This window comes from Catharus ustulatus, chromosome 9 (assembly GCF_009819885.2).
Source record: "Catharus ustulatus isolate bCatUst1 chromosome 9, bCatUst1.pri.v2, whole genome shotgun sequence".
Lineage (NCBI taxonomy): Eukaryota > Metazoa > Chordata > Aves > Passeriformes > Turdidae > Catharus > Catharus ustulatus.
In genome coordinates, this window is record NC_046229.1 from 5,571,220 (window position 1) to 5,588,960 (window position 17,741).

The 17,741-nt window shown below is 50.9% G+C and overlaps 1 protein-coding gene across 2 annotated transcripts in view; it reads left to right on the top strand.

Annotated features, from left to right (window-relative positions):
• Positions 1 to 17,741, top strand: part of SSBP3 (single stranded DNA binding protein 3) — a 54,239-nt gene that overhangs the window by 23,186 nt on the left and 13,312 nt on the right. For both annotated transcript variants that reach the window (XM_033067839.1, XM_033067840.1), the window contains exon 5: positions 13,055 to 13,144. In XM_033067839.1, the coding sequence (XP_032923730.1) occupies positions 13,055 to 13,144 (90 nt within the window). The remainder of the gene's footprint in view (positions 1 to 13,054; positions 13,145 to 17,741) is intronic.

Genomic DNA, 17,741 nt, shown 5'->3' on the forward strand with positions numbered 1-17,741 from the left:
TTTAGGACATGGACTTTAAACTCTCTGGCATTTGGGGTTTGTTTAAAAACCAACTAGGTAAATATTTGTGAAGCGGCTGGGATCCGGCTGCGGGGTCAGGCGCTGTGCGCAGCCCTGCGGGCTGGTCTGGCCTCCTGTGGATCCTGTCCTTCCCACAGCAGGAGGCATGTCCATCCTCAGCCCTGCTGGGGAGATGGTGGAGGCAGTGCAGGGCACTTGGCATCATCATTTGGACCATGTTTCTCCAGAGTTTGGGTAAAAACGGGTGCCTTGAGGTCTCTCTCCTGGGATGTAGTGGTGTGATGCTTCAGTGGGACAGAACAGATCTCCTGGTGAGGCTGCACTGGGCATCCCAGGATGTCCCTTCTGTGCCATCCAGGCTACTTCTGGGGCTTGGTGGTACCTTTTCCTGATGGACCTGGAGCTCCTGCCCTGTGCACCCCTGCAGGAGGGAGGCTGATAGTGGGGGGATCCTGCTGGGGACCCACCGTCCATGCTAGGGCAGGCAGGACCTGTGGCTTGCTAGGCAGGATGGCACAGCAAGGTAGTGTGTCAGGGATGGCAGGGCCAGGATGGCAGGGCAAGGATGGCATGATGAGGATGTCACGATAAGGATGGCAGGGCAAGGATGGCACATCAACATCAAGGATGGCAAAGCAGGAAGAAGGCACGACAGGAATGGCACAGCAGGAACGGCAGGGCGGGAGGATGGCATGACAAGGATGGCAGGGCAAGGATGGCAGAGTGGGAGGATGTCACGGCGAGGATGGCAGGGCAGGAGGATGGCAGGGCACGGTGCGGCGCCGGGGGAGCGGTCCAGGCTGCCTGTACACAGCAGCTGTCAGCGCTGCTGCCTTCACCCGCCCAGCCCCAGCCTCTTCCTCATGGCACAGATGGTTTTAACACTTTCCTGGGCCTTTTTTTCTATAATTAACTCTTGTTTGCAAGTGGGAAGACACTTCTTTCCTTTTGGCAGAGCCATCAAACTCTCCTCGGCGCGGTGTGCTTTTTTAAAGCCATCGCGTATCTATCCCCCAACTGCAGTCTGTTGTTTTTACCAGGCTCTTTTAAGGCACTGGGCTGCCCCCCCTTTTCTCCCCCCTTTGCTCTTGCCCGGAGGTAAAATCCGCAGGGATTGCAGGCGGAGGAGGCCCCAGCCAGCTCCGGCAGGGGAGTTGACGAATCCGGCCAAGGCGATACAAAAGCGGTGCCCGGGGAGGGGGGAAGATGGAGGGGCCCCTTCCCTGCACCGGGAGCCTTTGAACCCCCCTGCTCCCAGCTTTGTGCGGCTTAGCAGGGTGCTGCCTGCACAAAGGCCCCTCGTCCCTCCTGTCATTTCCATGCTGCAGCTGGGAAGAGTTTTCCCAGGAGAGGCTGTTGCCTACCGAAAGCCTGGTGGGTGCTGGGGGTTGCTGTGGTGGGTGCCCTGTCCCACCGGGATAAGGGGAGGGAGAAACCCCAAAGAGCCCTGGAGCTTCTCCAGTGCTTGGGAATCTGCAGGGTGCCCCAGGAGGGGTGGGAAGAGGAGTTCTCTCCAGCCTTTACAAAGACCTACAAAAACTAACTGGAATGCCATGGGCATCCTCTGCTTTTTGGGGAGCTCCCTGTGGAGTTCAGGGGGGTTTGCTCTCAGGGGCAGCAGCTCTCAAAGCTGGAAGGTTTTGGGATGCTCAGCTTTGGAGTCTGAGGATGGTCAGCATCACAAGCTGGTGCTCCAGGAATGTCACCAAGGACAGGAGGGTGCTGTGGGGGCTGTGCCACCGGTGTCAACCCGCCAGCCCACACCTGGATTTGTGTCAGGGTGTTCCAAGAGCAGCTCTGACTGTGGGGAGTGCAGGAGCTGTTCTTCCCTATGGATATCAAATGGTGGATGTGAAAGAAACAGGAGAGAAAAAGCTTATCAGGAAGTTTCCACCAACAGTGACCACCATGCCTGTGCTCCCTCCACTCCTCATCCTGGTCCATCCCTTGAACTCCATTCACCAGCCAGGTGTTTCCCAGCACTGCCAGTCTAAACAAGACCTTGCAGTGATGCTCAGTGCTCTCACATTGCTCCCTCCCCCTCTCTGCTGTCTGAAAGCCTGGGGCTCTTTTTTCTTTTTTCGTTTTTTTTTTTTCCTTGCTCTCCAGACTTTAAGTTTTCCTGCCTCACGTACCAGTTTATTGCTGGGTCAGGGGGCAGGGGTTTGCACGCTGGTTTTATAGGGTCCCTCCAGAACTGGCTTCAAAAAGCTCCCAGTTCATAAATGGGGGGTTTGTATTAACCACTGTGTTTTGACAGGGAGAGGTGCTCTTAGAAGAGAAATAATTAATGTTTTGTAAGCTCTAAGGGTGATGTGGCTTGGAGTTGCATCTAACAAAACCACTCTGTGCAGAAAACAGTGATTTTTTTAAAACCTGTATTTTTATCAGAAATCCTCCCTTATCCCAATGTGCACCTTGTCAGTTGTACCACCCCAGGAGGACTTTTCCATGGGGAAATCCTGCTGCTCAGCTGTGCCTGGGTCCCAGTGCCAGCGACACCAAAGCAGTGCAGAGAGCTGGTGTTAAGGTAAATAAAACATGAGGCCACTTCGGAGCGGTGTTTCTGATCCCCAGGTTAGGGCAGGCAAGAGGCAGCAGAGCAGGAGGGGGAAGGTGGTGGGGTGAATTCTTTCTTGTCCCATGGATGTGCATCTCTCCTCCTCCAGGACATGCTGAAATGGTTAAAATGCCTCTTCCCGTCCACCCTCCCCCTCCCAAGAAATCCCAGCCTGCCAGGGGAGATCTGCACCCCCTCCAAGCTAGCTTAGCCCCTGGCTTTTTTTGGCAGTGGAGAAAGCCACCAGTTCTTGGGAACAACACTGAATTACACAGTGGCTTACGTCAGATTTACTCCTCCTGTCCTTTGCTCTAGCTGCTCTATTAATTTTGAAATGCCTTGAGCAATTATCAAACCTGGGAAACACTATTTCTGGGGGGCAGCACCCACAAATAACTGCAGTAAGCCCTACTGTTGAAAAAGGGGAGGGAACACCAGACGTGGTGCTGTGCTTGCCTGGATTTTGAGTGTTTTGATGTGAATTTTCATCAGAAATTGTGGATATAGAGTGGTTGGGGGATCTCTCAGGGGTCTGGATGGGGGAATCACAGCCTTTCCCCACCCATACACCACTTTTGAGGTCCAAAGCATTACTCCCAGGGGCATAGAGGGTGCAAAGGGGCAGCTTGGGAGCAGGTTTGGGATGTGAGGGCTCCATATGGCTGCAAGGGATTAGCCTGGGGGATTAGATGAGTGGAGAGGAGGGGAAAGTTACTGCAATCCCCCCTCCCCAAAAATCCTCATCTCTGACCCCTGGCAGATGCGCAGAGATGATTTCTGGGGGCGATTAGCGCTGCTTTGGGTTTGTGTGTGCCCCTGCAGGCACAGCTCGGTCTCGGTGCTGCTGGGTAAAGCGATGCCCACGGCCTGGGCTGGGATCCTGTGCTGGCAGGTGGTGAGGAAAGCTGGGATTTTCCTCCTGCCACCACCTCACACCCACATCTTGCACCTTCCCTTGCGCTCGATGTGTTTCCAACCTGAGCTGCCTGCTCAAGGTGCCTGGAAGGAGCGTGAGTGGTGCTCAGTCCGTGCTGCTCGGACAAACCCCCTCCCCAGCGATGGATGAGCCTGGGACACAGCACTTGGGGAGTGTTGTGACCTTGTGGGTGGCCATCCACTGCTTGGGGAGGGTCACTGCTGCTGTGGGATGTGGGGATGCTGTTCTGCAGCTCCAAACTGAGCAGTGGAACACTGCAGGGGGATGCAGGATGCACCACAGCTCCATTGCTCCACAGCAAAACACCCTGGGGATGCCAGGATGCAAGATGTTCTGTGGCTGCTTTCCTAAGGCAGGATGTCAGTGAAAAGGTCTGCATGGAGGGCAGAATATTTTCACCATTTTTCAAACATCACCCTGGAAATGATGGGAATCATGCCAAGGTGTGATGGCTTTTCTCCATCATCACTCAGTCACAAAACCCATCTTGCTTGGGATTGGGGTTTGCCAGCAGCTTTCCTCGTGGTGCTCCAGTGTTGCCATCCCAGCAATGGCTTGTTGAGACCTGGGCTGGCTCTTGGAATACAACTGCAGCCTCATGTAGGATTTCTAAGCCCTTACTTAGAAATGCTTTTTGGGATGAAGCAAGGGTGCAGAAACATGGAGGGTTAGTCATGGCAATGCTCCCAGGAGGGTAGATCCTATAGGATGTGTGGTGACAAGGACAAAAGCCTATAGCCATCATTGTTACTGAATACATCAGTCCTCAAATCTTCTCTGAGTCCATCCATCCCAGTTAATTTAGGGCTCTGAAGGCTACCCCAGGTCTGGGCACAGCAGTGCTGGCTGCTCCCGTGCAAAGTCCACCGCCTCCCTCGCCATCCACCTCGCCAGGGTTTATAGGATGTGCTGGACTTTGTCCCCATGCACCAAGTCACAGCCCTCAGTTAAGTTCAGCTGCCACCTCCACCTTAATTTAAGGCATTTCCCCTCCTTCAGCAGCATTTTTGATGGAAGATGCTGTGCAGAGAAGGTGCTACAATGCACCATCAAACATCAACAGAACCACCTTTTTTAAAAACGCGGATTTCTTTTTTGTTAACCTGCTGCTTTGTTAGAGAAGGGGATTTAAAAAAAATTTTTTAATTATTATTTAGTTTTTTAATTATTTCTTTTTTTAAGGTCTCGCTGTGGTAAGACTTCACAGATCAGCAGGCAAACCCATCAGGGGCCGCTGCGAGCGGGGCTGGATGCTTGGCCGCCTCCGTGGGTACACAAAACCCGCGAAAGGTTACGGCACTGCTCAGAAAGCGCCGCCGTAACCTTTCACAGCCGCTCAAACAGGCTTTGTGTTATTACACGAAGATGGTGGCCACGAGCATCTTGTCAGGGACGGGCAGATGGTGTTCACCTGCTCCGGACCAACTTCTTTTGCCCTTTGCCTTTGGTGTCCGGGAATAATACCGGGGCAGCTGCTCGCAGTAAAATAGGCTTAAGCAAATGGGATATTTTGGCATTCAAGTGCACGACAAGAATGGGAGTATTTGCATTAATTCTCTCCTCTCTTTCCCTGCGGCGGGAGAGGATGGAGAAAACTGGGATGTTTTCCCGTGGGGTAAAGCCAGGGCCTGGTTTTCTCTGACTGGATTGGGGGTGGGAAGTGCTGGATGCTGTGCTGGGGTGCCAGTGCTCCATCCCACAGCATCCAACTGCCCAGACAATGGGAAAGGATGTTTTTCCGGGGAGGTCGTGGTGTTTCCCTGCACTACAAAGCAGTTGTTGGGAAAGGGGCTCTCACCCTCTTCCCTGGATTCATGTGAGGGTTAGTTACCAGGCATCACTGACTCCCCGTGTAAACTCACTGCTTGTTTTGTGTTATTGTCGATTGCAAAGAGCAAATGATGAGATAAACTGGCTGCAACACAAGGTGGAAAAAAATTGGGGAAAAAATACCAAACCAACAAGAAATTGAAAAATATATTTGCAATCTGCACCCATCTTTAATGGGGAAATCGCTGCCGGGCTCTGGATGCCTTTGGGGTGTTTTGCCAATGGGATTGGCAATATCCTCGTTAGTTGTCAGTAAATCCTTTGGACAAGTTAAAACTAGTTTTCTTCAAATGTGCGTGGTGCAGTGGTGTGGCATTTTTCTAAAGTCACGGGTTATTATTATTTTTCCTTCTTGAATTGGATACCAATTTAAATCTAGCTTTTCTTACAACCCCTTCCAAAATGCACTCAGCAGTTTCGGTCTGGAAGAAGGCAGAGGAGCAGAGAACAGCAGGCACTGGGAAGCAGAAGTCCAGCTGCCAACACCAGCAGCCTCCCCTGCACCTCATCACCACATTATTACTAGTTTTTTGTGAGAGTAGGCAGTATTTTCCTTAATCCAGTCTTTTCAAAGGCTGGTAACAGAGAAGGCTTGATTTTAGCTGTGATGCTTAAAGGAAGGATGGAAGGTGAGCTGGTGTACATGGCACTGAACATTCAGCCATGCAATCCCATGTAGTTACACCCCAGAAACTGCAGCGTGGAGCAAGGGACATCACTGGGAGTAAATTCTTATGGAACTTGAAACCATCACAACTTTGTGGTGAACTCCAGGAAATTACCTCTCCCAGCAGCTTTGCTTGCTAGGAACATCTCTCTTTTGGTTTTAAGAATTGTGATGGTTTTTTTAATCTGAAATTAATCTGTGAGCTTTCCTTAAGGTCTTGTGTGGGTACATTTAGTTGGAACCACCGAGTGTCCAGTGCAGAAGGGAATGCAGATTTTTGGTGCAAGGAGCTGCTGGATGGCCCTCACAGAGCTGAGCATCCCACACTGATAGATGAGCAGTAGATTAATAGTCCTAAGCAATTGCATTATCTAATGAAAATTTTATATAATTATTTTATATAACTTTTTTGGCAGGTAGACCCTGAAATGGATGGTATTGATTGCTGGAAAAGAGCCTGGCCTGTCTGTTGCTGGAATTATTAGAGGAGAATTGGTAGTAATTAATACCTGTGTATTTACAGCGTTTTCCAAGGTGCTAATTGCATGGGATCCATTTAAGCTGTTTGGCAGTGGGAGGGTTCATACACTGGTTCTCATTCGCTGGTTTTAAGGGGTAGCTGGATGTGGATCTTGTGCCAGGGAAGATGCTGGCAGTGGGAAAGCCAGAACCATCAACTTCACCTTCACTTCAATCCAGGGATAGGGGCCACTCCATGGGGCTGTCCTAAATACCAGGGTTGGGCTGAATCTGCACACCCAGCCACATGGTGTGAATCCCTGGAGTGCTCTCCTCTGCAAAGCCCTTCCTGAGTCAGGAGAAGCACTTCCAGCAAGCCCAGCTTCACTTCCCACAAGTTTCCCTGTGTAAACCTCCCAGTACACACGCGTGTGCAAAGCGGAGCCTAATTGCATTTAGTCTGTTCTGCACCTCCCATGCTTATCCCCCCTCCCCGCTCTCCACCCCCCTTTAATTCGGTCGCTGTGAAATTTTTGCAGCCCTGCCAAGTTATTTCCTTGGGATATATTTAGAGAAAGCCAGCTCAGCAGAGCGCGCTGGGTGTTTGTGGAAGGATGTTTGTAAATGTTAGCAGGAACGCTGGCGGGCTGGCGGAGCAGATGTCCGCGAGATGCTACCAAGAGCCTTATTTACAAACTTGTAAATGACTGAAGGGGTTTCCTTCCCGGGGATAAGGGGGACGCCGACTTAAGAGATTAAAATCCTATTGTTTCGTGGCCGGAGCTGCTGTCTCAGATTATCCTTTACAAGGGAGGGGAGAAAAAAAAAACCAACAAAAAAACCCCCGTATTAGCTTGAAACACCATTCAGCTGCTGTGCCTTTTTTTTTTTTAATGGTTTGGGTTTTTTAAAGGCTCAAGGAAAATATGGGGTTGGGGGTTGTTTCTTTCTCCATAAAGGAGAGGGAAAAAGTTGCCAAGCGTGGCTGTTCCTGACCAGGGTGTGTGCTGGAGCTTTGTGTGCCGTGCAGCTTGCAGGTGATGGATTTAAAATAAACACAAAAAGCTTGTGCTGTTGTAGAAGTGTAATTAAGCTGAACTTGTATGCATAGCATGGTGTCCTATGGGAGCACAGTGATGGTTTTTGGGTGGTTTGGTGATACTGCTATGAGCCCATTTATTCTGTTTTGGGGTTTTTTTTATATCTTGGGTACACACAAAGCTTCAACCCAGTGTTCTTTTACCTTCTCTTACCCTAAAATAAACCAAAATTGGTTTGTTTTGTCTTCTGGAGCATCCAGCCAAGTGGCTTGCACTGGAGGAAGCAGGATGGACTCTGGCATACCCTGTCTGGAGAGCACAGCGTGCCCCAAAAAAGTGCTGAGCCCACCTGAGAGGCTCTGCAGGCACCATGGTTTCGAAGTGGGTGCCACAGTGGGTGGCACGTGGGCTGGCAGTCACACTCTCAGAACCTGCAGCACGCTGGTGCTCTATTTATTTTGGTGCACGTTGATACAACACAGGCACTGGCACCGACCCGTGGAGGGGACTGATGCTGGAGAGGATCTGAGGGCTCGGTCCGGAGGAAGCGGTCGGCGTGTCGTCCTCCCCGGCGTTAATCGGGTTACTGCGAGGTGTGGGAGGGTTCTATTATTAAATTTTAAACCTGGCTATATAAGATGAAGGCAGCTTTAACGAGATGAAAAGGCTTAACTGGAGTCCAATTAAATTCTGTATTACCTGTTTACGCAGCCTGCTTAAGTCCTGACCCACACGCTGGTTTCTTCTTTAGGCTCCAAAGCCTGTGCTCTAGGCAAAAAAATAAAATCAAAGGAGACAGATAGATACCAGATCACCAGCATGTCCTGAGCACCCCTGCATACTCCTACCACAGGCAGCTGCCCTCAAGTCTTGTGCTGCAAGTTGGCTGCAAGGTGTGAGATGCAGCCAAAATCCTCTGGTCCACTCTTGTGGAGAGGAGAGAGGGCAAAACCAGCTGGAGGTGAGAAAGGAAATACCCAGCCATCCTTAGTTTGGTTTTAGGTCTGTGCCATGAAGGTAATTTTGCTCTTCCCATCTCACTGCTGGGCTGATGGAGGCTATGCCTGGCCAAGCAGCCAGTGCTGGTGGTGGTTCCCACGAGTGGAGCATCCTCTCTGCTGCCTGCCAGCGCCTTGCACCACTCTTTATTAAAAATAAGTGTTTGGTGAAAGCCAGCGTGGGATGCTGAGGCAAACAGCTTGCCTGGAGTGTGCAGTGGAGACACCAGCTTACATTTAATGGCAGAGTTACTACCACCAGCTGGAGCCTGTTTTTCATGGGTGGTTTGTAGGAACCACTGCTTGTGTTGGTGAAGCGTGGCAGGTTTGGGTGGGTGATGAGCTGAGAACCATGCCAGGGTGGGGTGCAGTGTCTTAACCCACCTTCAGGCTGCTCTTCCAAGCCCACAAATGGGGACGAGGAGGAAGAACCCCTTGCAGCACCCCCATATGTGGACAACACATCCAGAAAGCTTCCCAAGCCCTCTCTTGTAGGGTGCTGCCTTTTATCAGTCGGGTACCTGGGAGCTGGGAGCAGCAACGTTCTGGCAGCGACAGTGACTTCAGCCCACCTGCTCTGGTTTTCTAAATCCAGCCCCCAAAACCCTGGCAGGGCCTCGGCGGTGCCTCTGGGCTGCTCTGGGGCCGAGCAGGGCGGGGGGCAGGAAACAGCTCGGGCTCGCCGCACCCTGCTCGCAGCAAACCCTCACGCCCAGCAAAGACCTCAACCCTGCAGTAAAGAAAGTAAATAAATAAAAGCACCAGACCACAGCTCCTCCCAGGGCTGCGGGACAGCGGAGGTGGGTTGTGTTCCCAGCTCAGCCAGCCTGGGAAAGCAAATTTGGGTGACGCCAAAGCGCTGGTGGGGATGCTGCAGAGGCTGGGGAGCTGTGTGGGGCAGTGCCTCTTCCCTGCTGCTCTTCAGCACGCTTAACACAGCAGAATAACCTGCTTTCTCCTGAAGGATTACGTTAAGAAAACAAGATGGCTTTAATAGCCCTTTTACATCCTGCATAGATCATAGCTGAAGACCCTAACCAGCTTTGTAGCACAGCCAGACAGCACATCTTTCCCTTTTTTTTCCCTTTTTTTCCCTTTTTTCCCCTCCATAACCCGATGCCAGCGGTCCTGCGCAAGTGGGCTCCTATCGATAATTCAAGTGCCCAGCTCCTGGCTGTGCTGTTTTGTCCGATTTCCATTGCCTCCTGACCTCCATCCTTCTTTATTTGCAAAGCTATACTCGCAGGCAGCGGTAATAAATCAATTAATGACTCTGATGAATCGTTTAATGGCTGACAAAATAACACTACAGTCAACAGCTTGGATCTCTACAGCAGTACCAGAAGATGCTGGTTGACTCAGGGTAGGGAGACGAAACAGAGACTGTTAGCTCAATTAGTGCAATTAGTGTGCGATTTAAAGGCTTAGACGGCATCTGCTGGCGTACCAGGCCGGTGTGTTAACTGAGAGCTTCGGTTTGGAAGCGAAACATGGTGATCCAGATTGTCATTCCACTGGCTTCCACCAAAAAAAGAGGAAAAATACCGACGTATGTGGCAGGGAATTAAAAATACATATGTGTGTTTGTGTATATAGCTGTACATGTGCGCCCTAGGAACACATATATATTGATTTCCAACATAGGGAAAATTTGCCATCTTACAAAAGGCAAATAAACTGGCATGCCAGCATTGCCAGAGCTGTCCTGGCTCGTTTCTGGTAGTGGTTTCCATGGGTTTTGGTGGAAGGAAATTCATGGTGTCACATGCCAATGGGGACCTTCCTGTGGCTGATGTGCTTCTGGTTCAGCTTCAGCTTGGTTGTGGTGGCACAGCAGTTCCATGCCCATTTTCTACCAGCTTCCATGGCAACTGCACATTGTCTGTGCCTTCACCAGGGAGATTCGATGGGTTTTAGATATTCACCTAAGGAAAGACCTTTGGGAAGCAAACTGCAACCAAGAGTCCCTAAAAAGAGTTTCTGGGACAAAATGTTGAAAATAAACCACGTGGGAGGAGCTGTGTAGCCAAAAAAGTTCTGGAAGTGGGTGCTGGAAAGCCCTTGGCTTTGGGTGCTGACCCTTAGGGTTTGGGTGCTCACCCTTAAGGTTTGGAAAAGTTGTTCCTGCTGTCTTATTTTGCCTTTTTTCTTTGATTTCTGGCATGCCCAAGTGTTTTACAGAGCTGGTCCAGCCATGCTTTGCACTCCCATTGCTTCACCAGGGCTAAAGGTGCTTTGGTGTTTACCTTAGCAGCGGTGATGGGGAGGGGAATAAAAAAAGAAATAAAATGTCACTTCGCAGCCTTGTAAATCATTCATCAAGGGCTGACCAATTTGGCTCCCATCCTACAATATGCTCAGGGCACTTGCGGGTTTTTAATTACCAAGTTCTGCCAAGCGCCACATGTGCGAGGAACTTTAAATCCCCGTTTACGCTGCGAAGGCATAGGTGAGGTTTCAGAGTGTTTAACACGGAAAAATACTCTGTGGTTTTGTGGAAAAACGGGCATTTGCTTCAAGATTTTCCTTGGCTCCTCTGCCCTGCTCCCTGTTGGAGAGAGGAGGAGAAGAGCAGCGTCCTTTCCCCCCAGATCCCCAAATCCATGTTCCTCCTCACTCCCCACCGCTCCAGGATCCATTTCGCTTCGGGAGATTCCCCAAGCAAAGGATTATAGTGTGCTGGAAATCTCTTGAAACCATAAAATATCACCTTGGCAGCTTTATTGCAGTGCTTGCCGCCTTGGGAGAGAAGCGTTTTGCGTGATAGAGGGTTTAATAAAGGAAATTCCAAATGGGCTCGCTGCAGTTTGGGGCTCAGTCTTATATATTTTTGCATTAAGAACCGTCATCTGCTTTGCAGAGAAACTGCAATATGTTCATGGCCTTGGATTAAGATTTGGTTTTACTTTTATAGCTGACCCACTTGGGGGGATGGAGGGAGGGGGAGAAGTGGGTTCACTCCCTCTCCCATCTATTTTTGCTGCCGTCTGATGTATAAAAAGAGCCTGGAATGGGCAGGCTTATTTTTCCTGCCAGGACTTTTTTTTTTTTTTTTATTAACTGTAAAAACACTCAGATCTGGCCTTTGCTGCTGATGGGGGAAAGGCTGTTCAGGATGCTGTGTTCAGGGGCATGGGGAAGCATGGCCTGGGCTGTGCCTGGGGGTGCAGGACCCTGTAGCCTCTGGGGAAATTGGTTATTTCATGAAGGGAGGCTCTCACTGGGGAATCAGCCTCCACTGCTGTCTGTGACATTTGCAGCTGTGAGATGCTGGGGTGGGAAAACCAACCACTCATCTGGCATGGCCCTGGCCTTCATCCCACATCCTGCACGCCAGCTCCTGCTGGAGAGCACAGCGAGGGGCACCAGGGATGCCCTGGGAAGAAACAAGGCAGTGATTAGTCTGGTGCTGCCCTGCCTCTGCAGGGCTGTCTGGTCAGGAATACCAAGACTGCCGACCAAACTTGGGGATCCTATCTTGGCAATCCTTATTCCTTAGTAATCATCCTTCATTTTCCAGGCTGCCCTGACAGCCTGGCTTCCCCCTCTGCTCACATCTTGTGGTTGTTGCTGCATCGGATGCGGTCGGGAGCTGGGGCTGGCTCGGCTGCTGTTGGGACGTGGGGTTTGTTGGGTGAAACCAAGCCTGAGCAGGCTCACATGTACCCCATCTGTTCGTGGGATTTCCTCAGTGGAAAGTTTTTCCATTATGGTTTTAGTTGGGTTTGTTCATCATAAAAATTGGTGGAGGGAGTAGTTCAGCAATCCAAATCCAATTAACACCACTGAGGTGCCTTTATGGCATACCTGGAAAGGGAGTCACTTGGTGGTGGGCAAACTGGGTGCACTGGGATGGTACAGGTACTGCTTGTAATCTGACAGGGTTGTGTCACCAGCAGTGGCTTTTAGAGAAGATCTTTTTCTTATATTTTTCTTCAGAGTAGGAGCTTCCCATTGTGCTGGTGCTTTCCCAGAAGAAGTGAATAAATACAAATAGAGATGAGCAAGTGGGGTGTCCACGTACCCATGTCTGTCTCCATCCCTCCTTTTTGGGGCTGGAGCTGTGCTGGTCGCTCATTCTGGGGAGGTACAAGGGAGATTGTGGAGCTCCACAGGTTGAATGCAATGAATTTAGTAATGAATAATAGAGCCTTGGCATGCTGGTGAGGTCAGGGAAGCATAATTTTTGAAGGACAGGGCTAAACCAGCAAGTGTGGTGGGGAGGTGGGAGAGAAGCATTTTGAAAGCTTTTAAAACATCTTCTGCCTAAAATTATGCGTTGGATGAGTCTCCTTGGTGGATTACTGCCTGGATAAATGAATAAACTGATCCCAGAATCATCTCCAGGTTCTGTGTGGCCATCTCCTCCGTGGGTGAGCTGCAGAGGCTGGTGCCCTTCCAGCTGTGAGCATCCTCCACGGGGGAAGACGCTCAGGAGACACAAGGCAGATTGACTCAGTGTGATGCGGCAGGAGGGGCGGCATTTTTAACATGCTTTTGTCATAACTCTGACCATGTTTGCCCTGGTTTTGTTCCCCGCAGAGCGCAGCTGCTGCCCCGAGTCCCGTGCTTGGAAACATTCCCCCGAATGACGGGATGCCCGGGGGCCCCATCCCGCCCGGGTTCTTCCAGGTAGGCTCCTCCTGCTGCTCCCTCCACACCGCGCACGTGTTTGCTTTCGCTCTGGGTGTCAGCGCTGCCCTGCCTGTGTTGTTTTGTTTGGTTTTTTTTTTTTTTTTTTGTCCCCAAGAGGATGCTAGGGAAGCAGCATGCCTGCACAGCTGACCTGTCTAGGAGTAACTTGTGTTCTGCTGTCCTTCCACGTTTGCTTTCTATCTTTTGTGGCCTTAAAGCAAATTCCTTCCTTGCTCGAAGAGGTTACTGTGTATTTACAACCAATGTTTTTTTTCCAAAGCTGCTTGGTTTGTGTTTGGGTTGGGATTGTATTTGTTCTCCAGTCCTAACAGACGTGTGTAATTGAAAACATTCTGGATTTTGATTCCTGAAACTTTTTCCCCCTCCTCTGGTTAACCACTTGATTTTTTCCAAATGCAATCACTGAATGCATTAACAAACCCTGGCTGCGGCTGCAGGCAGGAGTGGGCTCCAGCCAAATCCCTGAATGCCATGGAGGCACCTTGTAAGCAAATAGTCCCCAAAGTCCCCTCACTCCTTCCTTATCCCACAGCAGGCTCTGACAGAGGAGGGAGTAGCATGTTTGGAGTGATACTGGCAGAAAGGATATCAACAAGCACAAAGAAAAGGAGTTTTCAAACCTTGAACCTTGGGGGTTTTCTCAGGAATCCCTTAGCCTGGAGTGAGCTGCACTGCTTTGCAGCAATATAAGCTTTCAGTGCTTTAAAATCCTCCTGCTTGAGGATGAAACACTTGTTCGTGTAAAAAATGGGATAAGAGTTGAAAGGAATATTTGTTTTGGCAAGCTGGGCTTTTTTTAATCTGGGCTTGTGATTTGTATATGGGAGAACCTCTCGGGCAGTAGACAGGCGAGCTCGATAAGGAGCTTGTGATTTATTGTGGCGATATCCGAGCCCGATATTGGCGATTGTGTTTGTGTGGGAAGGGGGAAGGAGGGTCCTGTCTTTTTTTTTTTTTTTTGAGAGAGAGAGAAAGAGAGATCCCATTTCCTGAACATGCTTCTGACAAAGTAAGAATATCCGATATTGATCGGGACCCCTAAAACAGGCGAATCTTGTAGCAGCGCTCGGCGGCAGGGGGTGAAGCCAACGGCGGAGATGCAATCTCGCAGGTCATAGCTGCTGCCAGCAATCCCAGTGCCAAGCTGCTGCTTCCAACAAATGTGTCTCCAAAACGTCCTGATCTCGCCCCGCGGTGAAGCTGACTGTCCTTTGGGGCTTCTGCTTCACGCCGAGCTGCGAGGGCTGCAAAACTGGCATGAATTTAGGGCAAGGCATCGGGAGTATGGGTTTGGCTTTCCCAGAGTGGGGAAGGTGAGGAAGAGGAGTCACATCTCTCCAGACATACTGTTCATGCTGCCGTCTCTTCTCGTTGACAGCCTTCAAGCTGTCCCCCCTCTTTCCTTTCTGCCCTCCTGTAGCAAGCAACCCATCCTAGCTCCCTGCCTCCCGTGCAGCTGGCCCAGGAGCTGCTGGGGAAAGGGGTGGCTCAGAAGCAGGAGTGGATCCTGAAACCCCAGACAATGTAGTAACACCCAGCACAGGTTATGCTGCCCATCCCCAGCACTGCCAGAGGGAAGAGAGGATGGGTGCCTGTGCATATGGCTCACATGTGACATCTCAAGGGCTTGCCTTTCCTGAAAACCCTCCAACATCTGGTTTCTCCTCCCAGCCCTCGGGATGGAAAGCAGAAGAAAAATCCCACCTTTTAACACAGTCTGAACATCGCCTCCATGAAAGCCTGTCTGATTTATTGTGGGTGCTGGAGCTCATTCCAGCTTCAGGAGATGCTGGAGAGCAGCTCTTGCAGAGCTGGGCTGGAGGCTCCATGTCGAGCCAGTCACAGCTCGGGGGTAATTTCCTATCTGTAGGAGATTAAAGTGCCTAAATTCAGAGGGCAAAACCAAAAAGGTCACAGAAGATAGAAAGGACTTCTCCCCAACCCTTTGTGTGCCAGCCCTGGCAGTGAGTGAGGTGGTGCCACCTCAGCCAGTGCCATCCTCATGCCAGGAGAGCGCTGGAGAGGGCTCAGGGGTTTTCAGCATCTTGCTCTTCTGCACCAGGGACCTGCAAGGGATATCCCCAAGGACAGCAGGCTTGGGCAGATAGTTTTTGAGAGGAATTAGCCTGATCATGTCCAGGCATGGTGGGGAGTCACACAGGGAGCTGAGGAATGAGTCACCAGCAAAGCTCAGGTAGCAGAAACTCCGCAGTGCCACCCTGGGGGAGCATAAACCTCCCCAACCCTGCATGGGAGGATGTCCACCACGGGTTGGCAATGGGAAAATGTTAAATGGACCATTCCTGGGACTTTGTAGCCCAAACACATGTGAGTGAGCTTGGAGGAGAAGGAATGTTCCAGGAGAGGAAGAAGCAAGGAGGACTCCAGGCTGCAGCGCTCACCCACAGCCACTGCCTTGCAGTGAGATTCCCTTCCCAGTGCCCAGCAGCAACCTTCAGGCCAGGGGGCAAGGGAAGTGCAGCCTGCAGAATCCCCCAAAATGATGGGAAAGGAGAGGCCCATGGCACTCTTGGGTTGCTGGGGCATTTCATGGTGCCAGCCAGCGGCACAGCATTGGCTGCACTCCGGACAAAAGGTTGGCTGGGTTGACGGCCAGCATGGGTAGATGCTTTTATTTAAATCTCTCTCTTTGTCCCGTTGAGATGAGCAAACAAACCCTCTGCTCATCCTCCTAAAGGTCATCAGAGGCGTTCCTGCTTTTGTTTTGAAAGCTGGATTGATGCCGGGGTGCAGATCCCTCGCAAGAGGGACTGGAGATATGGGGGGGGTGTGCCAGGCAAACATAGGAAGGAAAACAAAAAATTGAAAGCAATTAATACCACACCTTTATACCACTAAATAAACGGGGTGGGGGGGCCCAGTGAGCAGCCCCCCCAGCCATCCCTGCTCTCCCCAGCACAGAGTACCCCGCGCTGATGAAATGGAAAGTTGACCATAAATCAATGTCGGCGCTGCGTTAGCTATGCATCAGCAGCTCGGCGCCGAGATGCACCAAAACAAAGCGCCGGCTGCTCCGTGTTCCCACACTGCCCCCTAATGCAGACAGACCTCGGGAGCTGGGGAGGACGAGGGCTCCAGAGCCCGGGGGGCTCCCCCACACACAGCCCCTGCCCTCCCCACCTCTCCTCCCTGCATCCTGGAGACCTCCCTCTTTGGGTGAGGATGCCTGTGGGGTGAGGATGGTGAAACAAGGGACAATAGGAAGGGGTCCATGTTGTCCTGGTCCCTCCTTGGATGCCACCATTTTCCCCCTGCTGTCCTGATGTCTCAGTGGGATTTCCCATTGCTCAGCGGGTGCCACCAGCTCTGATCAGCCAGTTCCAGTGAGCCATAAAACCAGTCTGCTCTTGCCAAAACCCTGGGGTAGAACTTGGTACCAGCCTGGGTTTGAAGGAAGGTAGCCTAAAAGCTGGAGGAAAGGAAAAGCAAGCATCAGAGAAAGTTTTTTTTCTGGAAGTTTAGTAGGATGCCCGAGGCTTTTGTACCGAGCGTCTGGAGCATATGGTGGGATTTGCAGTCAACTTTCTCTCGGGTGCTCCAGCCAGATGGAGGTGACTGTTCTTGGCTCCGGCTGACACGGGTTTGTTTCCTGAAGAGCTTGTGTTAAACATATTCCTTAAAACCAGGCTTCTGCAGTTGGGAGCCCCAGCTGCAGGCGAGGCAGAGCTCCTGCCCACGACTGCCTTTCGCTGTCTGCGGGGTAACTTGGCCGGCCTCGCCTCGCCTCGCCTTGCCTTGCCTTGCTGCCTTGCCTTGCCTTGCCTAACCTCGCCTTGCTTTGCCTTGCCTTGCTTTGCCTTGCCTTGCCTTGTCTGACCTCTCCTGGCCTCGCCTTGCCCTGCTGGAAGTCAACTGGGGTCTTTCTCTTGGAAGGCAACTGGAGCATCTCTCCTAAAGGCTCCTTCAGAGATACCTCTTATTTTTTTTTTTTCTCTTGACAACTTGCAAAACATCTCTCTCCTTCAGTAGAAATAAATCTCCTCTCCAATAAACCCAGGCATGGCTTTAATTAATATCCATCTAATTTATTTTAGTATTTTCTAACGTCAAAACTGGCAGGCAGGGGCAGGTATTTTAAACACAAGATGCCTCCCTATTGCTAACTCGAAACCATCGGTGTCTCGTGGCAGTGATGCTTTGCCTTCTCATACCATCCTGCCTTGTTCTGCCACCCCCAGAGGTGCTTGAAAATGTTTTTAAATAGCAAAACTCCCCCATTAGCTGAAAGTATGTAGCCCATAAAACATGATCCATTTGTGGTGAATTATGCTGGAAACATAAATTGACACACACAGAGCTATGATCGCTCGTGCCATTTTCCATCTTTAATATTTTACAAGAAGTTTGAGGAGTCGAGCTCATGAAAGACAGAGTGGAAATAACCTGATCTCTTGGAAACTCCCTGTAGGAAGCAGCTGTGGCAGCAAACTTTGGCTCTCCTGCAGGCCAGGTTGGGTGGAGTGTAGAGGGGAGAAAAAAAAATGAAGCAGAGTGGAGGTTGGGGCACCAGGAGCTGTTGGAAACAGTTTACTCTAACTCCATTTTAGCTGTT